Source organism: Bos grunniens, chromosome 7, assembly GCF_055505025.1.
Source record: "Bos grunniens cultivar Pamir isolate PY7600 chromosome 7, Bosgru_T2T1.0, whole genome shotgun sequence".
NCBI lineage: Eukaryota > Metazoa > Chordata > Mammalia > Artiodactyla > Bovidae > Bos > Bos grunniens.
In genome coordinates, this window is record NC_141171.1 from 87,816,733 (window position 1) to 87,839,151 (window position 22,419).

The 22,419-nt window shown below is 40.0% G+C and overlaps 2 protein-coding genes across 17 annotated transcripts in view; one reads left to right on the forward strand and one right to left on the reverse strand.

Moving 5' to 3' along the window:
* Nucleotides 1-11,012, reverse strand: part of TMEM161B (transmembrane protein 161B) — a 75,212-nt gene extending 64,200 nt beyond the window's left edge. For 4 of the 14 annotated variants that reach the window (XR_015168117.1, XR_015168116.1, XM_086412943.1 and 1 more), the window contains exon 1: nucleotides 10,873-11,006. Coding sequence is in view for 3 of the 14 variants with exons in the window: in XM_086412943.1 (XP_086269069.1) it covers nucleotides 10,873-10,875 (3 nt within the window). In the remaining 11 variants the exon portion in view is untranslated. Of the gene's footprint in view, nucleotides 1-750; nucleotides 912-10,872 lie in introns of those variants that run through there. The other 10 variants (XM_086412944.1, XM_086412953.1, XM_086412947.1 and 7 more) reach the window with 5 other exon arrangements.
* On the forward strand, nucleotides 10,498-19,456 carry LOC147369935 (uncharacterized). 3 transcript variants are annotated; one of them, XM_086412957.1, is made up of 4 exons: nucleotides 10,498-10,729; nucleotides 10,863-11,184; nucleotides 14,889-15,043; nucleotides 19,199-19,456. In XM_086412957.1, the coding sequence occupies exons 1-4, from the start codon at nucleotides 10,630-10,632 to the stop codon at nucleotides 19,213-19,215; spliced, it is 594 nt and encodes a 197-aa protein (XP_086269083.1). In that variant the 5' UTR covers nucleotides 10,498-10,629; the 3' UTR covers nucleotides 19,216-19,456. The 3 variants fall into 3 exon arrangements, with proteins under 3 accessions (XP_086269083.1, XP_086269082.1, XP_086269084.1); XM_086412956.1 differs by lacking the exon at nucleotides 19,199-19,456 and having other exon boundaries at nucleotides 14,889-15,244; XM_086412958.1 differs by lacking the exons at nucleotides 14,889-15,043; nucleotides 19,199-19,456 and adding an exon at nucleotides 11,522-11,684 and having other exon boundaries at nucleotides 10,863-11,118.
* The last annotated feature ends 2,963 nt before the right edge of the window (nucleotides 19,457-22,419 follow it).

A 22,419-nucleotide genomic window follows, 5' to 3' on the forward strand; every position in this document is an offset into this window, starting at 1 on the left:
ACATTATCTCAACAAGTGGTTTGCAGTATTTCTCTTACGAGACTTGTGAATGTCAAAAGTTCAGTCTCTCTCTTTTTTTTTAAATTTATCTCAGCTATGCGGTCAATTCTCTTTTATTAAATGTTTTCTTTATGACCTGAAAACATTTTTAGGAACTACGATGATCTTAACAACTTCTGATGGGAATGACTGAGAAACTATCAAAATCAAAAATAAGTGTTAGTTCAAATAAAAAAATAGTTTTAAAGAACAAATATCACAGTTAAACTTACTACATATACTACAACAAATTTTAACCAAAGCTTTCTTTTCTGTCCCTCCTGACTGAAAATTTATTTCTTTGACATTTAATTCTAATTGCAGCTATTCTAGATTCCTTTCAACTTCCTTTCTGTCTTAAAAATTGGATTAGGGAAAGATTAGTATATTCAACATGAAACAACTGACCTATACAAACAACGAAACTGTCTGGGAATAAATGATACAGTGAGGCTTCACTGTCTTAATGTTAATTAAGAAAATAGGGAACAGAGCAGGAAGGCAGCAGGCACGAACTTAAATGGAAGTAAAATTCTACTAATGAATTAGCTATTAATAAAAGCAAAACTTTTGAGGAAAAAAAGGCATGGCTTCTCTTTTAAACAAGCCTGTAACCAGAAGCAAATGATTGTAATCATGGAACACTTACATACATATGCCCATAAACCATAAAGAACTAGAACTGTTTTCTAGTCAGTCATTTATACTCACCATAAAAATAGCCAAAATCTTCCGAAATGAGAAAAATACTTAAAAATACTTAACAAACACTCAAGTTAATGAAGTTCTGGTTGAGCAGAATCCTCACTATGACTTTTCCTTTTAGGAAAAGAAAGCAGGAAACTCCAGCACTGCTTTTTCTAAGCAGATCACTGCATGAAGGCAAACAGAGGCAATCAACAGGTCAAAGATAACAACAATCAGCAAACCACTGTGTAAAGGGCAGACATTAAAAACTATACATAAAAATAAGCAATTCAAGACTGCTATTTCAAAGGGTTGTATTACTTATCAAAAAGATTAAAAGTATTAAGGTTATTTAAAAAGGAAAAACAGCCATAGCCTTTGAAGTGCCTTATCTGTGACATTAACTGATGGCAATCTATAATCATATATTTATACTATGGAGCTTATTGAACTTTCTTCTTCATAAGTAATTTCTATTGTTGGAGAAAAGTCTCCCAAGGCCCCTAAGTATTTCCATGTCATCCCTTCACAATCCAAACCTCCTTACTCCCAAGAACTTATTGCAAAGATTGATCACTATCATCAAGGACTTCCATTTTTTCCCCTAAAGAATCTTTGTAATAAATAGCTAGCTAGCTAACTAGTTTATGGTTAGTCCGGAGTTACATGGGGAGGTGACTTCTGCAAATTCTACTAGCAATAAAAACGTTTACTAGAGCGTGCTGAACGTCTGGGAAGGAAGGCAAGATACTCTACAAGACTACGTTCTCCTCTGCAACTCCAGGGGGAAACCCAGTTCTAGGTGTAAGCAGCAGGTAATCCAAGTGAAAAGAAAAGGAGCAAGCCAGTCCTGAGAGCCCTCAGGAAAAGTGGGCTGTGACACACGAGATACACCTGGAAGAAACACTGCAGGCTTACACTGAAGAAATCCCAATTCACCAAAGGTCCTTATCCCCAGTTCTCTAATTGTTCCTCACTTTATCAGTGTTACTGGAAGTTCATCCCCAGGCCTAAGGGAAATTCATGCTCTAGTGTGAAGGAGTGCCAGTTAAGGTAAAAGGAATATGAAGGAATCCTCATTGTGACTTACTACAGCAGAGTCAGATGTATTTAGCATCTGAGTTAGAAATGCCAATCATTACAGCTTTCATGACAGTAATAATTAATTTCTCTCATACCATGAGATGTGATACTGGATAGTAAATAGGTTAGAAGGATTTTCTAGAAATATAATTACTAATTATAGTATTACTTCTATAGGAGAATGTTTTTGAAATTCAATCCTTTCATTAAGCTAAAATTTATCAAAGGTAAACAGTAAAATTGGCACAACAGTACAGTGGTCAAATAGCCTGATTTAGAAGTCAAATTTCACCACCGCTGGATATACAATTTTGGGTGAGCTACTCTAATCTCACTGTGCCTCCATTTCTGTATCTGTAAAACAGAGGTTAAAAAAAAAAAGTAGGTAAAATATAGAGATTAAAAAAAATAGTAGGAGCCCAAGAGTGATTACTTCATAAGTGTTTAGTTAAGTAGAGCAGATAAATATTAACTCTAAATAAATGTAGCTACTACTGCTATTAAGGAAAAGTACTTAAAATTCACTTTCTTATCCACCCAACATACTTCTGCTGCTGCTAAGTCGCTTCAGTCGTGTCCGACTCTGTGCGACCCCAATAGACAGAAGCCCACCAGGCTCCTCCGTTCCTGGGATTCTCCAGGCAAGAACACTGGAGTGGGTTGCCATTTCCTTCTCCAATGCATAAAAGTGAAAAGTGAAAGTGAAGTCGCTCAGTCCTGTCCAACTCTTAGCGACCCCATGGACTTCGGCCCACCAGGGTCCTCCATCCATGGGATTTTCCAGGCAAGAGTACTGGAGTGGGGTGCCATTGCCTTCTTCAAACATACTTCTACTCACACTTAAAGACCAAGACTAATCAATCCTTTGTTAAATCCTTCTTAAACTCCATACAAATTGAATATTCCCTCCTTGATCCCCTCAATGTACATTCAACTAAAAGTACATCAATAATATTCACAAATCCACATATTGAGAGTCACAGACCTTGAAACAAACTATAGAGGTCATTTAGTTCTGGTTCAAGTAGACTTTCAATGCCATACACTTATTGTACTCTTCCCAAAGTCACTTTTAAAGATATGAATGTTTGAGCAGTTGGTTTTAACACAACTTTTAAAAAATAAATAAAACACTATAATCAGCTATCAAGACTCTGAACTTCAATACTGAAGTATCAAAAGCTGAAATTATTTCAGGTTTTTCTAAATCTTTTGTTTATGGTCAAAACACAAAATATATTTAATCTAACAACAGAATTACTAAGTCTATTTAATGTAAGTAAAAGATACTCTGTAAGCTCAGAATACTTATGAGTGAACAAGTTGTATTCTCTCAAGATCTGTAATAATGTAAAAGACTAAAAGTATGTGGCATAAAAAACGCAATCTATTAAGTAAAATGTAGTATCACCTACTAACGTAAGATATTTAAAAACACATTTCTATCATTTTTCTGTTCACTATATGGAAAGGTAATCATACATGACTTTACTGAAAGATTCACACTATAGTTAAAGACACTATGAACTTTGTACCTAATACTACAACACTTCTTTGGGTGCAATCATAAACAGATTTTCAAAGACAGCAGGTATATTGAACTCAAAGGTGTCCCAGTGCCACCTTCTCACTGTGCTTTCCCTGAAGGCCCTATCTAAAATCACCACCCCGATCATTCCCTTAACTCTGTTCTATCTTTTCTTATTGTATTTACCACGGCTAACGAACATTATATCTCAACTGATTATCATCAGACTCTCAATATAACCTAAGATCCATAAAGACAAGAAAGTCTCTGTTTTATAAAGTTATGTCTCTGTTGCCAGGAACAGCATGTGACATACAGATACTGCTTAACAGACAATGAAGGAATGATTAAACAAATACTTTTGAGGTAAGAGCATGAATTTTAAGTGTTTGGTGAAACAAAAGGGACAATCATTTCAGTTAAAACCAAGAGAATGTTCATTTTACCGGGACTTTAGAAATTTTCTTTTCCTGTAACTCAAGAGTAGGTAGTATACAAAGAGTAGCAGCGAAATTTACAAATCAGGTTTATTTCTTCAAAGTTCCTCTAGCTATAGTTTTTCCAGTAGTCATGCATGGATGTGAGAGTTGGACCACAAAGAAGGCTGAGCACTGAAGAATTGATGCTTTTGAACTGTAGTGCTGGAGAAGACTTTTGAGAGTTCCTTGGACTGCAAGATCAAACCAGTCAATCTTAAAGGAAATCAGTCCTGAATAATCATTGGAAGGACTGATGCTGAAACTGAAACTCCAATACTTTGGCCACCTGAAGCGAAGACCTAACTCATTAGAAGAGACCCTGATGCTGGGAAAGATTGAAGGCAGGAGGAGAAGGGGACGACAGTGGACGAGATGGTTGGATGGCATCACCGACTTGAAGGATATGAGCTTGAGCAAGCTTGGGAGAGGACGAAAGACAGGAAAGCCTGGTGTGCTGCAGTCCATGGGGTTGCAAAGAGTCAGACATGACTGAGTGAGTAAACAAGAACAGGGCAAGTTGGTGTTCAAAAACCATAACAGGAAAATAATAAATTCTCTCTTAAAAAACGAACACTTTAGAATATGTTCTGAGTTTCTAAAATCAACTATATTTGCTTTAAGTTTTTATCCCAGAGCAAACAAATTATCTAAAAAGTGGACAGAGACCAAAGCATAAATCAGTCTCAAGAATCAACCTTCAACCAACTAAATGCTAATCAAGAGAACAGTATCTACTATTATTTGAACTAAGCCTCTTTTGGAAAGGAGTGAAGTGGAGGAAAAGTCGGAGAATTGAGAAGAGACCCAAATCTCTGCCACCATGTGGCAAACTGATGAAACCTGACCAGAAACCACCCTTCAAATTGCACATTCTGAGCCATAAAACATTTAACAAATGTAAAAGGATAGAAATCATACAATGTCTGCTCCAATAAGAGAAAATAACTAGAAAATCTCAAAACACAACAGAGCCCCAACAACACATTTCTAGGTAACACATGAATCAAAGAAGAAATCAAGAGAAAATATATGAACTAAATGAAAATGAAAATACAACTTATCAAATTTTATGGGATGCAGCAAAAGCTGTGCTTAAAGGGAAATTTATAGCACTGAATACATGTATTAGAAGGGATTTTAAATCACTTAAGGCATCACCTTATGAAGCAAGAAAAAGGGCAAATTAGATCCAAAGTACGCAAAAGAAAAGAAATAGTATGAATTATCTTCAATGGAACTGAAAAGAAGAAATCAACAGAGAAAAATCAATGAAACCAAAAGTTGGTTCTTTGAAAAGATCTATAAAATCAGTAAATTTCTAGCCCTATCAAGTAAGGAAAAAACAGAGGACATAAATTATTAATATCAGAAATGACAGGGGGGATATCACTATAGATCCAAAGATATTTAAAAGGATAATAAAGAAGCACTATGAACAAGTTTATGCTCACAAATTTTATAACCTAGATGAAATGAACCAATTTCTGAAAGATACAATTTGTCCAAACTTATACAAGAAATAGACAATGTGAACAGGCCTATATCTACTAAGAAACTAAATCAATAATAACCTTCCTAAACAAAAAGCATCAGGCCCAGTAGGGTACACTGCTGCTTTTATCAAACATTTAAGGAAGAAATTATACCAAGTCTCTACGATCTCTTTCATCAGAGGATAGAAGCAGAGAGAACACTTCCTAACTCATTCTAAGAGCAGTACCCCAATACCAAAATCAAGCAAAGGATTACAAGGAAAAACAAAAAGCTACAGACCAATATCTCTCATGAACATAGATGCAAAAACCCTAAACAAAATACCAAGAAATCAAAATCCACAATGTATGAGAAGAATTATACACTGCAACAAAGTGGAATTTATTCCAAGTATTTGAGGCTAGTTCAACAATCCAAAACCCATTAAAGTAATCTAACACATCAACAAACCACACGTATGATTATCACTCAGCACAAAAACCTCAATATCCCTATCAAAGTTTCTAATGGCTGCATTAGAGTTCCTTCAAAGTGCTTTCAGGACCACAAGTTTGAGACTTAATTGTAAAACTCATTAAAAATTAAATTATGAGACTCCACTCCCTCAATAAGGCAGCCCAGATAAGCATTTTTATCAAGCATCACAGGTGAATCCTATGTGAACTTAAATTGAGAATTAGTGTCCTAATTATTAAGAATTAGTGTCCTTACTCCTTGGAAGGAAAGTTATGACCAACCTAGACAGCATATTAAAAAGCAGAGACATTACTTTGCCAACAAAGGTCTGTCTAGTCAAGGCTATGGTTTTTCTGGTAGTCATGTATGGATGTGAGAGTTGGACTATAAAGAAAGCTGAGCACAAAAGAATTGACGCTTTTGAACTGTAGTGTTGGAGAAGACTCTTGAGAGTCCCTTGGACAGCAAGGAGATTCAACCAGTCCATCCTAAAGGAGAATAGTCCTGGCTGTTCATTGGAAGGACTGATGTTGAAGCTGAAACTCCAATACTTTGGTCACCTGATGTGAAGAGCTGACTCATTGGAAAAGACCCTGTTGCTGGGAAAGATTGAGGGCAGGAGGAGGAGACGACAGAGGATGAGATGGTTGGATGGCATCACTGACTCAATGGACATGAGTTTGGGTAAACTCTGGGAGTTGGTGATAGATAGGGAGAAGGCCGGAGAAGGTAATGGCACCCCACTCCAGTGTTCTTGCCTGGAGAATCCCATGGACGGTGGACGGAGGAGCCTGGTGGGCTGCAGTCCATGGGGTCGCTAAGAGTCAGACACGTCTGAGCGACTTCACTTTCACTTCTCACTTTCATGCACTGGAGAAGGAAATGGCAACCCACTCCAGTGTTCTTCTTGCCTGGAGAATCCCAGGGACGGGGGAGCCTGGTGGGCTGCCATCTATGGCATCGAACAGAGTTGGACACGACTGAATCGACTTAGCAGCAGCAGCAGCAAGGAGGCCTGGAGTGCTATGGTTCATGGAGTCACAAAGAGTCAGACACGACTGAGTAACTGAACTGAACTGAATGTCCTAATTTAACTTTTCAAAACTCAGTTGAAGCCACCTATTATGTGTGTCCATCCCCCCATCAGAATTTCTTTCCCCTGTGTTAGTCATGTATTTGTAACTTTTAAAACATTATCTCTTCCCAACAGCCTTCTCCATTTCCCAAAAAGAAAACTCTCATTAACTCCAATTAAGGCAGAGATTCACAACTTTTTTTTTAAACAACCAACATACTGAGCAGAATCCCAGCAGTAAAGTTACAACAGGATGCTACATACATAAAATAAGCCATGAGGATTCCTACAATTCTAGTTTGATCTACTTTTCCCCCACAATCAACCTAAATGGTGTAAAAATCTATTTAATTAAAGTTGGTCTGTAATATTCAAAAAGTATAGTAAAAACATAGCTTCATTCCTTTAGTAAATTTTCTATGGACTCTTCACCATTATGCAAACCAAGAACTTCCAGATACCCAAGCTGGGTTTAGAAAAGGAAGAGGAACCAGAGATCAAATTCCAACATTCACTGGATCACAGAGAAAGCTAGAGAATTTCAGAAAAACATCTACCTCTGTTTTATCGACCACGCCAAAGCCATTGACTGCGTGGATCATAAAGAACTGTGGAAAGCTCTTAAAGAGATGGGAATACCAGACCATCTTACCTGTCTCCTGAGAAACCTGTATGCGGGTCAAGAAGCAAGTCAGAACGCTATATAGAACAACTGACTGGTTCAAGACTGATAAAGGAGTACGATGGGGCTGTCTGCTGTCAGCTGCTTGGTTAATCTATACGCTGATGGCACCCCACTCCAGTACTCTTGCCTGGAAAATCCCATGGACAGAGGAGCCTGGTGGGCTGCAGTCCATGGGGTCGCTAAGAGTCGGACGCGACTGAGCGACTTCACTTTCACTTTTCACTTTCCTGCATTGGAGAAGGAAATGGCAACCCACTCCAGTACTCTTGCCTGGAGAATCCCAGGGACAGGGGAGCCTGGTGAGCTGCCGTCTATGGGATTGCACAGAGTCGGACATGACTGAAGCGACTTAGCAGCAGCAGCAGAACACATCATGATTAGTGAGTTACAAGCTGGAATTAAGATAGGCAGGAGAAACATCAACAACCTCAGATATATGGATGATACCACCCTAATGGCAGAAAGTGAACAGCAACTAAAGAGCCTCTTGATGAGGGTGAAGGAGAGTGAAAGAGCCAGCTTAAAACTAAACATTAAAAAAACTAAGATCATGGCATCTGGCCCCATTACTTCATGGCAAATAGAAGGGGAAAAGGTGGAAGCAATGACAGATTACAGGACTTCTCTGTAGCTCAGACAGTAAAGAATCTGCCCAGAATGCAGCAGACCGGGGTTCAATCTCTGGGTCGGGAAGATCCTCTGGAGAAGGGAATGGCAACCCACTTTAGCACTCTTGCCTGGAGAATCTCTTAGACAGAGGACCCTGGCAGGCCAGTCTATGGGGTTGCAAAGAGTTGGACATGGCTGAGAGACTAACACTACTTACTACTACACTACACACTACTCCTAGTGACAGATTTACTCTTCTTGGGCTCTAAAATCACTGCGGATGCTAACTGCGGCCATGCAGTCGGAAGATGTTTGCTTCTTGGCAAGAAAGCTGCAACAGGCCTATTCGCCTAGACAGTGTGTTGAAAAGCAGAGGCATTACTCTGCCAAAAAAGGTCCATACAGCCAAGGCTATGGTCTCCTAACGGTCAGGTTCAGTTGTGAGAGCTGGACTGTAAAGAAAGTGGAACACTGAAGAACTGATGCCTTCAAACTATGGTGTTGGAAGAAGGGTCCTGAGAGTCCCTTGGACAGAAAGGAGATCAAATCAGTCAATCTTAAGAGAGATCAACCTTGAATACTCATTGGAAGGACTGATGCTGAAGTTGAAACTCCAGTATTTTGGTCATTTCATGTGAATAGCTGACTGGAAAAGGCCCTGATGCTAAGACTGAGGGCAAGAGAAGAGGCTATCAGAGGATGAGACGGCTGGATGGCATCACCGATGCAATCAACATGAACTTGGGCAAACTTTGAGAGATGGTGAAGGACAGAGAGACCTAGTATGCTGCAGTCCATGGGGGTCACAAAGAGTTGGACATATGAGGCGAGTGAACAACAACAATTCATTTTCACAACATAAAAAAAAAATTACGAGTCAATACTCAGTATTTTTGATCTGGATCATGAGTTTATATTGATTAAAACAAAAAAATCAAGATGTAAAATAAAAAAGGCTCTGCTTTCCATTCTGTGATTTGGCCAAACATACTGACAAAAGATTCTAAGTACTACCTACTTGATATGTTAAAAAATGAAAAAGTGCCAAACTACTGCTACTTTAGGTAAATCACTGCCTCTTTCTAAACCTCAGATTTTTCCCTCTGTAAAATTGGGGGTTGGGGAGAGAGAGGAAGGTGGTTAGGCTAGTCATTATCTTTGGGTCATTCTAGTCCTTCTGTTCCTTATCTTTGTCTAATTTCACTGTACAAAGGGAAGAAAAAACTCTTAATAATTACAAATTATACTATTCACTGAGGTTTAAAGAATACACACCCACTACTGCCTCAAGAGTCAAGAGGTTGGCTGATATAATTAGGAACCACATTATTTTGAAGTTCCTTTGTTTCACAATCCATTACATTTCTGTAAGTCATTCAAAAGTGAATTATCATACACAACTGAACAGTGTCAACATTTGACCCTGAAAAAAAATACGGCAAACTCCAAATTCCAAGGCAGAACGTCCTCCAGACGAGGATTTGAAGTAACTTGACAATTTTGAACCCGACCCCTGTGATACTGAAAAACAACAGAGGTTAAGAAATCCTTCCACCGCCACCTTTCTGGTAACAGCTTACTGCAAAGAACCAACAGTCTCCATAAGACTTAGGGAAGCAAGATGCAGGAATTGGCTGCCTGTGTGCTCCGTGGCATTTGAGTCTTTGCGGTTCCACGGACTAGAACCCACAGGGCTCCTCTATACATGTGATTTTCCAGGCAATACTGGAGTGGGTTGCCATTTCCTCCTCCAGGGGATCTTCCTGACCTAGGGATCCAACCTGCATTCCCTGCACTGCCAAGAAGATTCTTTTACCACTGAGCCACTTGGGAAGCCCTGTAACAAGGCCAGACATAGCACCTGCAAATTACCATTCTTTGCTTTAAAAATGACTAGCTGAACCGCTTGTCCCCATAGAGCAACTGGAGCAAGATATTACCCAAACTCTGAAACAGGATACACCTCCAACAGTTTTTCCTCAGAAGTCTGGTCTAGGGGGTAAAACTTTCTCTGATATACAGTCCAATCATACTACCCTTTCATCTCACTTCCCCACACTCAGTTCTTTCTAGCCTTGTTTCCTCCTCCTCATAAAAGAAAACCCCTTTTGCCTAATATTTGAGGCTCTTACAGATCTTATGGTCAGGGTACTCTCCCTACTCCAACAGTTCCCTCGCCCACGCCCCTGCAACATTCCTTTCCAATCAAGACCCTCCTTATTCAGTCCAGACCTTTTTTTATCTTTGAGACCTTTTCCAATTTCCCAAGGGCCAAGTCTGAAAGATAAACTGACTTGGCCGTTTCTTTAGTGACACGTGTTGATCCTTTATAAGAAGGGGAGGTATTGGGTCCACCCGGAAAGGCCAGGAGGATTTCTGAGATCTGAAGTTCTTGGCCACTGCCCTACAGCTGAGAGGAGGGAGGAGGTGATCAACCGGGCAAGGTCAACCCTGGGACCACCTGACCCCACGGCCGTCCACAGTGAACGGGGCCATGAATATTCTGACCACCTATTTCGAACTCCTGGACAGATCCAGCGGCTGGGCTGGGCTGACGTCGCTTCCTCGGGGGCCCCAGCGCCCCGGGGAAGGTGGTAAGGTCCTGCCCTACCGCTCATCTCATTGCTCCCGCCCGCTCCATCCTCAGCTGGCCACCCGGCCGGCTTCCCTGCACAGAACCTCCTGGCCCCGTCTTCCCCCGCACTGCTCTCACTCTAGCCCTCACAGGAGGACTCACCATGGCGCCAAGGAAAGATCGTGGACCCGACGCCCAGGAGTACACCGGGGTCGTCCTGGACCTCCCCTCCCAACCCTGCAGCCGGGAGCCACTCGACACCGCGAGGGAGAGAATCTTCCGGCTCGGCCGGAAGTTCTGCTCGGCGGGACAGGAAGTCCCTCCCCTCTGCCGAACGCCGGCGACCCCACGCCACGCAGATGTGAGGCGACGCAGGACGTCCTCTATTGCCACTTCCGTGGGTGCTAGGTTAGAGACCGGGGGCGGTGCTGACCTTGAGAGCACGGGGTTGGGGGAGGCGCAGGCGCAGCGCAGGTAGGTGGGTGGGCGGCGCGCTTGTGCGGCGCCTGCGAGGATCCGGACGTAGATTGGGTGGTGTGGGCCCTAGTAGGTGATGGAGATACAGGTTCGTGGACACGGGGAGAGTCGACTCCAGACCCACCGGATTTCGCTCGGAAGAAAACCCCGGTTAAGCCGCGCTCTTGCTGAGACGACGTGGAAAGTGCCTTAGCTCAGCCACGCCCTTTCTTTCTCTTTCTACCTTCTCATTTTTCTGGCCGTCCCTTCTGGGAGACTCCGAATCCTTACAGACCCGTCTCTGCGTCGACTCTGCTCTCTGCTTTGTGGGTCCTCCATCTCTATCCTTCCTCAGGGCAGTGGAATTTGATCGTGAGACGTTTCTGCACTGTTCAGATACCAGCCGAAGTCAGAACTACATCTACCAAGAGCAGAGAAACTGGCAAGAGAATTCTGCCTATTTAATATATTCCAATATGGACGATTTCCTTTTAGATTAAAAAATATCCATCACCAAACTTTCGAATTCCATGTAATATTGTGTTCCCCCCTCCCCCAAAGACAACTTCCATATACCTTCAAAATGTTGTGTTGTTAAGTGTACCTGTCAACTCTCTCCTTTTGTTTGGTTAGTGACAGACTTACAGAGGAGTACTGTTAACCCAGAAATTCATCTCACCACTTAGGGGTCCTTGCTTAAGTCCTGACTGTATCTGCAGTTTCATCTATGGGATGTCTTTTTGCCTTAGGGTCTAGTTTTGTTGGAAAAGCTGGAATTGGAACAGGAATCTAGGAGGCTTCAGAAGAACTCAAAGTTGGGTTGGCAAGGGTAGTTAGAGACGTTAAGTTTCACCCTCTTACCAAAGTCCCTGAAGAACATGATACCCAACCTAAACATGGTCGAAAGATCCTGGGAATCTTGAGAGTTCTGAGCCATCTGAAAGAAACATGCACAGGGCAGTTGCTTTATATTAGTTTTCACTTTAAGTTTTATTTATTGGGGAATGTATAGTGTGACAAGATATAGAAATCCTAAGTACTAACATTGGAAACAGGTGGAGGTGGCTGGGAAATATTTTGTGAAACAGGTCCTATTGAGGATGAATCCAGAACTTCTCGGAGGGTTCCTCTTCTGCTGTTTGGGACAAGGTTGTAAACAGACAAGCCCCTGGGGATCTGCAGATGGTAACTGTGGGAGAGAGGAATTGGAGTCTGTCGACTGGGGTGTCTGTGGAAAGCAGCTGCTATCCTTAGGGAGGGAAAGGGAAATGGCTATAAGTCTATCACTGACAACACATCCCATGAAGTCTTACTCTCATTTCTGACGCCGTGAGTTTTACTGTGCTAGACCTGGCAGCCTCGTTGAGGTTCACAAAGCATCACCTCCTATGTGGCAATAAGACTGAAATTATTAGGGTGGAATTTATTGCTGCCAGAATAAAACCAGGAAAGAAAATCACAGTCATTATTCATTATCTGCTAATCATTTTTAATAGATCATGTGACTCTATGTTCCTTATTTGGTGTAGAGCAAGTTGATAAATAACTCTTAGTTAATATCCTTGAATGTTCCTAATTCTCTTAGTGTGAAAAATCTGTTACAAGCAGTGTTTTTTTTTATAAGATTAAAAGGCATGCATGTTTTAAGGTTGCAACAGTTATAATGTTGTGTAAGGTTGCAAGCCTTGGAGAAGAGGAATTTACCTACTTCCGTTACTTAAAATAGATGAGTCTTTGACAGAGGAACAAAAAAGGGAAGGATGAAAGAGGAACAAAGATGTGGATGATGGAGATTAAGAAGAAATTTGGTCATTTCTGGCAAGGAAGTTAGGAGTCCAATCTTTGATAAAAAATCAAAGTTGCTCACTATTCAGGCTTTGTGATGAGTTGTCCTGAGTAAGGACTATTCTCCGATATTTAAGAACACCAACAAATAGTTATCTCCTCCTTCAACACCTCCACCTGTCTGGAACATTTCCAAACATTAAGACCTATCCTTTTTTCAAAGTCCAGCTCCATACTCTTTGCAAAATGTTTTCCAGATTAGCTCCTGTAAGAAATTTCTGCTGCTTTTTCTTTAATAAATGTAATGACTTACGCTTATGCAGTCAGTGCCTTTGTAATCTCCACACCTCCCCGCAACATATACTGTTTTCCTAATTAGAGATAAATGCCTGGGACCGTTTTGTGTTGCCCACCCTCTTCCCCTTGAGAAATACCATTTAAATGAATGTTGTAGACCAAAATCACTTCAGTTAAACTGCGCTTAAAATGATTTATGAACAAAAATGTTAGTTGTAGGAATACTAATCATGATTTTTTAAAAGTAGGAACAATCTTTAACAATTAAGAGATTGGTCAGTTCTGTCATATGCACTTAGTGGTGTATTATCTAGCTATTTTTTAAAAGCCATTAAGCTAGTCTTTCTAATGGAAAATGTGACCGGTGTGATTGCTTTGATGTGAAAAACTGAGTATAAAACAAAGAGTAAAAAAGGAAGTAACCAAAATATATAAATCATCATTACTGGAATAACCACTCTAAAACAACTATAAGAAGGTAATTTTTTTTAATTCAATTTTTTACTTAGGAGTGGATGAAAGGGGCCTCGCCCCCTCCCCCCATAAAAAACTTATGTTTTATAACATTCACCTATATTACTCTCACCTTTCTAATGTGGGAAAAACATACAAACAAACATGTTCTTCAGAAGTGTATTGCAACTTTTTAGTAGTTCAGTAGCCTTCCTTTGAAGCTTTTATTTACTTGTTATTATAGTTATATCTAAGACTATACTACGTGTCTGACTTACTGGTGGAAAAACTCCTACAAATTTTACACATTACATAGCGTGTACTTTCAGGGGTCACTACCATACATAAATGGCATCTTGATATCATTTGGTACTTTTGGGATCAGGAAAGTCTTTAAACAGCCAGGGGCTTCCCTGGTGGCTCAGACGGTGAAGAATCCGCCTGCAATGCAGGAGACTTGAGGTTCGATTCCTGGGTCAGGAAGATTCCCTGGAGAAGTAAATGGCAACCCACTCCAGTACTCTTGCCTGGAAAATTCCATGGACAGAGGAGCCTGACAGGCTCTGGTTCATGGGGTCGCAGAGAGTCGGACACGACTGAGTGACTAACACTTTCACTCTTTGAACAGCCACCACCAAGACGAATAAAACTGTAAGAAAGGTTTAAAACCTAAACTGATTTTATTCATTCTTTAAATATTTATTGAGTATCTACTGTGTCCCAGTCACTGTTCTAGACTTGGGGAAACTGTGGTAAATAGAGCAGACATGTTCCCTACTACATTTTAGTGATAATAGACCATAAATAAACTATAAGATTGTGCTGCTGCTGCTAAGTCACTTCAGTTGTGTCCGACTCTGTGTGACCCCATAGATGGCAGCCCACCAGGCTCCCCCGTCCCTGGGATTCTCCAGGCAAGAACACTGGAGTGGGTTGCCATTTCCTTCTCCAATGCACAAAAGTGAAAGTGAAGTTGCTCAGTCGTGTCTGACTCTTAGCGACCCCATGGACGGCAGCCCACCAGGCTCCTCCATCCATGGGATTTTCCCGGCAAGAGTACTGGAGTGGGTGCCATTGCCTTCTCCAATAAGATCGTGCTAGGTAGGGAGTTAAAATGGGTGAATAATTTAGAATAGGTGACTAAAGAAAACCTCTAAAAGAGTGTTATTTAAACTTCTATTTGACAGGAGAATCCAGCTTTGCAGAAATTGGGGAAACAAATGCTTGCAGAGGGGACAAAAATGCAAAACCCAGAGGCATGAACTATCTTGGAATATCTTAGGGATCAAAAAAAGGCCTGCCTGGTTGAAGCATAGTGACTACAAGAAGAGTAAGTTTGCAGGTAGGAAAGAGCAAAGTTAAAAGCAATTGAAAGCAACCATAATTTAGATTTTATTCTAAGTGTTTTTACATTTTTACTTGCGTTATATGCACAAATTTATTTTTTAAATCTAATTTGATAATATTTTTGTAATTAAAGGGTTTAGTTGACTTATATGCAATACTATTAATATACATGGAATTAAATGTATCATTATTTGCTATTTGTCCCATCTCTCTTTTATTGAGTTTCTCCTTTTTTTGCCGCCTTTTAGATTATCTTTTGTTATTCCATTTCTTCCACACCATAAGCTTATGTATTATTTAGTAATTTATATGACACATCTTCCTAGACAATGTAAGGACTCAAGAACACATCATTTACTGCCTCACTGCATGTTATATACATTGTGTCTACTTAATATATATTTCCTTAAGGCATTATATGATTAATATGTGTTTATATTTACTCAAATATTTACTTTGTTGTACTTTATGACTCCTTGAGTTTCTAAGCTTCTATCTGGCATCTTATTTCTTCTTCCTGAAGAACAAGTTTTAGTATCTCCTTTGTACATGGGCTGGAAACAAATTCCGTTTTTGTATCCTGAAACTTATTTATTTCACCTCATTTTCAAATAACATTTTTGCTGAATTAGCAGCTACTGTATTTTATCATTTCAAAGATATATTCCATTGCTTTTGGCTTCCAAAAAAATTTTTTGAGAAATAATGTTGGTTTTATTTTTGCCCCTTTAATCTTTTTCCCTTTGGCTGTTTATAAGATGTCCATCTTAAAATTGAAGCAGTTTTATTACAATGTAACTAAACGTTTTTGTCGGAGAAGGCGATGGCACCCCACTCCAGTACTCTTGCCTGGAAAATCCCATGGGTGGAGGAGCCTGGTGGGCTGCATTCCATGGCGTCGTGAAGAGTCGGACATGACTGAGCGACTTCACTTTCACTTTTCACTTTCATGCAGGAGAAGGAAATGGCAACCCACTCCAGTGTTCTTGCCTGGAGAATCCCAGGGATGGGGGAGCCTGGTGGGCTGCTGTCTATGGGGTCCCACCGAGTCGGACACAACTGAAGTGACTTAGCAGCAAATGTTTTTGTATTTTTTTAAAATAGAATTTGTTTTCTTTTTGAGTTTGTAGTGCTTTTTGAAACTGGGGTCTCATGTCTTTCCTGCTTTGGAAAGTTCTCAGCTCTCATCGGTTATTGTTTCTGCCCTACTTCTTTGCCCTCTCCCCTTCTGGTACTCCACTTAAATGTATAATATATTCGATCATTTCAATTTATCCCTTATGTTCCACTTATTTGTCGCTGTGGTTCATTTTAGATAATTCTTACCTGTCATTTCATTCTTCTCTAATAGTCTCTAAACTATTAAACTTAATTTATTGAAACATTGACTTCAGTTATTATGTTTTTGGTTGTTATCAGTTCAAGCATTTCTCTTTGGTTCTGTTTTATAGTTTTCCTGTTAGCTATCCAGTAATCTATCTCATTCTGGTCTTTTATTTTCTCAAACATATTAAGCATAACTACTTTAAAACTCACGTTGAGTGGCATTGGGATCTGCTGTTACCGGAAACTTCTTATTTCTTCATTGAGTGTGTTATCATATTATCTTATTTACTTTTATGTATTTTTGTTTATTTTATATCTTTTTGTTTATAAAGTTTTGTTAATTTATTTTATGTTATTTTTGTTTAAATGCCAGAACTAGTGAAGGAAACTATACTTTGAGGTTTAGGATGTTGATAGGAAGGATTTATGTCTCCTGGCAGAGGTTCTGGCTACTAGTAATCCAGAATCACCCTAGTGTGGTTAGACGATTGGAAGGTCTGCTTCTAGTTCAAACTTTTGCCTCAGTATAGACGTTTGAGATCGAAACTTGAAGCCTGTAGAGTTAACCAGGGCAGTCTCTGAAATCCAGTCTTTGTCTAACTCACTGATTTAATCAGAAGCTCTGTTCAGCTTCTCAACCATCTTCTCAAGAATCAGCAGGTACCCCAGATAAGCTATTATAAATGCTGGGTTCAACAACTCTGGGATTTTCTTTCTCTGGATTTTCTACTACCTCATTAGCTCTCTCTGATGCCTTCAGATATGTGTTTTATATTTTGTCCAGCTTTTTGAGTTCTCAGAAGAAGGACCACAGGTATACCTTGAAGATATTGTGGGTTCGGTTCCAGGTCGCAATAAAGCAAATACCACAATAAAATGAGTCACATTATTTGTTTCTCAGTGGCTTAAAATTTATGTTTACACTGTACTCTATTAAGTGTGAAATAGCATTATGTCTTAAAAAATAATCTACAGTCCTTAGATTATTGTTTATATTTAGTCATAATATTAATAAGCATTATTAATATTTAAAGGAATATTACTATCCCTTTAAAAATACTCTATTGCCAAAAAATGCTAATCTTCATCTGAGTCTTCAGTGAGTTGTAATCATTTGGCTGGTGGAGGGTTTGAAATATTTTGAGAATTCTCAAATTTGACACACAGACATGAAGTGAGCAAATGCTTTTGGAATAATGGTACCAAGAGACTTGCTCAATGCAACATTGACACAAACCTTCCATTTGTAAAAAAAAGAAAAAAAAACATAGTATCTGTAAAGCACAACAAAGAATCAGTGGAAAAGAATCTGCCTGCCAATGCAAGAGACATAGAAAGTATGGCTTCAGTCTATGGGTCAGGAAGATCCTTGGAGGAGGAAATGGCAACCCGCTCCTTTATTCTAGCCTGGATAATCCCATGGACAGAGGAGCCTGACAGGCTACAGTCCATGGGGTCCCAAAGTGTCAGACACGACTGAGCATGTGCACACACTTAACACTATACAGAAAAAGTCGGTTCCAGGTGAGTTAAAAGATTTAAATGTGAAAAGAAAACCTATTAAACCTTTAGAAGACAAGATGGTGAGATATCTGTATGCCCTTGTGGTGTGTGTGTATGTGCTCAGTCGCTAAGTCGTGTCTGACTCCATGGACTGCAGCCTGCCACGCTCCTCTGTCCATGGAATTTCCCAGGCAAGAATTTTGGATGGCTTGCCATTTTCTTCTTCAAGGGATCTTCCCAACCCAGAGATCAAACCATCTCCTGCATTGGCATGTGGGTTCTTTACCACTGAGCCACCAGGAAAGCACCATGCCCTTCAGTCGCTGAGTCATGTCCAACTCTTTGTGACCCCATGGACTGCAGCACGCCAGGCTTCCCTGTCCATCGCTAACTCCCAGAGTTTACTCAAACTCATGTCCTTTGAGTATGTGATGGCATCAAACCATCTCATCCTCTGTCGTCCCCTTCTCCTCACACCTTCAATCTTTCCCAGCATCAGTGTCTTTTCCAATGAGTCAGTTCTTCTCATCAGGTGGCCAAAGTATTGGAGTTTCAGCTTCAGCATCAGTCCTTCCAATGAATATTCAGGACTGATTTTCTTTAGGATTGACTGGTTTGATATTGCAGTCCAAGGGACTCTCAAGAGTCTTCTCTAACACCACAGTTCAAAAGCCGTGCCTTTATACTAGGTAAATGCAAAATCTATTTTAAAAAATTACATTCAGATACATTACTTTGCCAACAAAGGTCCGTTTAGTCAAGGCTATGGTTTTTCCAGTGGTCATGTATGGATGTGAGAGTTGGACTGTGAAGAAAGCTGAGCGCTGAAGAATTGATGCTTTTGAACTGTGGTGTTGGAGAAGACTCTTGAGAGTCCCTTGCACTGCAAGGAGATCCAACCAGTCCATTCTAAAGGAGATCAGTCCTGGGTGTTCTTTGGAAGGACTGATGCTAAAGCTGAAACTCCAGTACTTTGGCTACCTCATGCGAAGAGTTGACTCATTGGAAAAGACTCTGATGCTGGGAGGGATTGGGGGCAGGAGGAAAAGGGGATGACAGAGGATGAGATGGCTGGATGGCATCACCGACTCGATGGACGTGAGTTTGAGTGAAATCTGGGAGATGGTGATGGACAGGGAGGCCTGGTGTGCTGCGATTCATGGGGTCGCAAAGAGTCGGACACAACAGAGCAACTGAACTGAACTGAACATTTTTAAAACTCTGTTCAGAAGACCTCATAAGCCCTTGGAGTAGTAGTTAATTTCAGTTAGGTATAGGAAATGTACACAATGAGCCTGAAACATTTTGTTGTTCTATTTAGGAAGGAAACTGTCATAGTCTACCAGGATCACATCAAATGATTCAGGAGCCAACTGAAAAGCATTCCTCTGGCCAGAGATGGAATGAATGAGTATCAATAAGGACACGCAGGTTTATAGGAATCCTGAAATCCCCTCGAGTGCACACTGGAACATACCAAATGCAGTGGATTGGAATATCTGTAATTATCTAATGTCCTCAAATTCATGAGTTCTTAATAATAAAACCAACAAAAAGCATCTAATTGGTCAACATTGAAGGATGTTATAGAATCATTCATTATTTTGAAAACAAATTTTTAAAAAGTCAATTATTTGTCCTATCTTTCCTATATGAACTGTACCACAGGTAAGCAAATAGTAAATGAAGGGAAGTTTTTCTACATAAATATATTAATAAGTGAAGAATGAATAATAAAATTATAACATTTTAAGATTCCTAATGAATAAACAGGTTTATTCATTGTATCAATATATCAACAGCTACTAACGTGACAAATAAAGAAACTATAACCCTCTTAATGGAAAAACACACCATCACCTATTAAGAATTTTTGCCCAGAAAAATCAAACCTGATCATTAGGAAATACAGAGAATGTTAAACACAGTGAATGTGCAATCAGAAAAATTTCATCTATAGAAGTCATGGGACAAACTAACTTCAACAAATATGTTGCCAGAGGGAGAGAAGATGGAAAAAAAATGTAGATTAAAAGAGACACACCCTAAAAGACATATGAAGCAATGTGTGAACTTGTGTTAGTTAACTATTGCTGTGTACCAAGTTACCCCAAGATTTAACAGCTTAAAACTGAAAAGATGTATCACAGAGTCTGAGGATTAGGAAGCCAGGAGTGGTTTAGCTGGGTCTCATGACCCAGGGTCTCATGAGTTTGCAGTCAAGCTGTTAACTGGGCTGCAGTCTTCTGAAGACTGTTCATAGAGGATTCACCTCCAAGATGGTTCATTCACAAGGCTACCTGAGTGTTCTTATAATATGGCACCTGGCCGTCCCCAAAGCAAGTAATCCAAGAGAGAGTGATCCAAGACAAGCTAAAAATCACTCAGAATGGTGTACCATTCTTGTCAGATGATCCCTGAAACAGTGTGGGAGGAAATTATGCAACAGCATGCCTACCTAGAAGCTGTCTACCAAATTTGACCTCCAAAGAGTCACATTCTTCCAGTATGCCAAATACACTCAACCTCCACCAGAGCTCCCCCAAACTTTCATCCTATGACAGCATTAACTCAAAGTCTAGAAAGGTAAAGTCTAGGTGTGGATGAGGATTTTCAGGTACACTTCATTAAACACTGATCTTTAGAGTTCCTTTTGATCTGAAAGTGAAAGTGTTAGTTCCTTAGTCATATCCAGCTCTTTGCAACCCCATGGACTAGCCCGCCAAGGCTCCTCTGTCCATGGGATTCTCCAGGCAAGAATACTGGAGTAGACTGCCTTCTCCAGGGGATCTTCCTGACCCAGGGATCGAACCCAAGTCTCCTGCATTACAGGCAGATTCTTTACCATCTGAGCCATCAGGGAATAAGACACACAGTATCTGCCTCCACAACTTAACATAAAATAGGGTAACCACTACAGATGTGTGTTTAAAAGGAGGGAAGTTAGGTGCAGAAGTTAGGTCCACAGATTCACAGAAATTCTGAAATCCACCGGGGAACAGGTTGGCAGTTTCCTGATTAAGATTCAAAATGTCAGAGTAAATCTTCAGGGCTCTTAACTACTTTCTGGTCCTCAGATCCACCCACTGAATTATCCTCGGTTTTCCATAGTTACAGCTATATACTTGTGTGCCTGTAGAAGCTTGTATGTCCGAAAGTCTCTTAATTTGGTGCTCTATCCTTTCCAGTTCAGGCTGGCAAACAGCCTACTAATATAGTTCTCTTTTAAAAGTCTCTTTTAAAACATTATATTCTGCTGATATAATCCCTTTATAAACATTGTGGATCTTCTGTGAATTTTATTTGAATTCTCGCCATTAGACAAAACAATGCCCGTAAATATCTTCCATATAAACCCTTCTCTACTTTGGGCTTTTGATGCACCACACCCTTAAAATTCTTAGAAGCCCTGTAATTTGAGAGATTTTGTCAGGCACACTCTTTATGTTGAATAAAACACTGAAGCCCCACACTAGATCTTTCTGAGCTCTTAAAGGGCTTTAAAACTACATCCCCAACTTCATATTTTCCTGTTAGTGCTTTGCATTTGTTCTTGTTCTGAGCCATTTACTAATTTTAACATCATTTGTCACCTACAGAGACTGGGAATCTTCAAATCCCCAAAGTTCTGGCTCCTTTTTGTTTAACGGTCTTCCTTTAACTTATCTCTCCCCTCTCACATTTTACTAAAAGCAACAATGAAAAACCAAGTAACATCTTAAACACTACTCTGGCTGGAAATTGCCTTAACCAAGTCACCCTGTTCATTAGGCATATTTTCTATTTTGCACATAACCACAGATGACAAATCTGCTAAACCTTCTGCCACTTTGCTCTAATTTCCAATAAGATTTTTTTAATTTGTTAAGACCTCATCTGCAGCCTCCTCAAAGTTATTATGCACTTATAAATAATTTCTTCAAACCTCTTCAAACTTTCACTAATGCTTTCCAAGTCCCTCCACCTTTTGCCCACTGTACTTTAAATCCACTCCCTTTTTTTTTCATCTCCACCAATGGCATGCAGGATCATATTTCTCCAACCAGGGATCAAACCTATGTCCCTTGCAGTGGAAGCACAGTCTTAACCATCGAACCATAGAAGTCCCAGTCACTATTATATCTTAGGTTTTTGTTATGTCGGAACTTCACTTTCAGGTACCCAAATCTTTGTTAGTTTTGTATCACTTTATAGCCAAACTATCCACAAAACATAACTTTTAAAGCAAAAAACATTTCTGTCTCATACAGTGTCTGAGGGTCAGAAATCCAGGAGTGGCTTAGCTGAGTGGTTCTGGCTCACTGTCTCTTATGATGTAACAGTCCAGCTGTCAGCTGGGGCAACAATCATTTAATGGCTTAAATAATGCTAGATGTCCACAATGGCTTATTCTCATTGGTAGGATGCTTCAGTTCTTTATTAGTTATTTGGCAAAATGCCTCAGTTTCTCACCATATACCTCTCCACAGAACAGCCTGGCTCCCCATTAAGCAAGAAATCCAAAAGAAAGAGACAGAAGCCACCATGCCTTCTACATTGAAG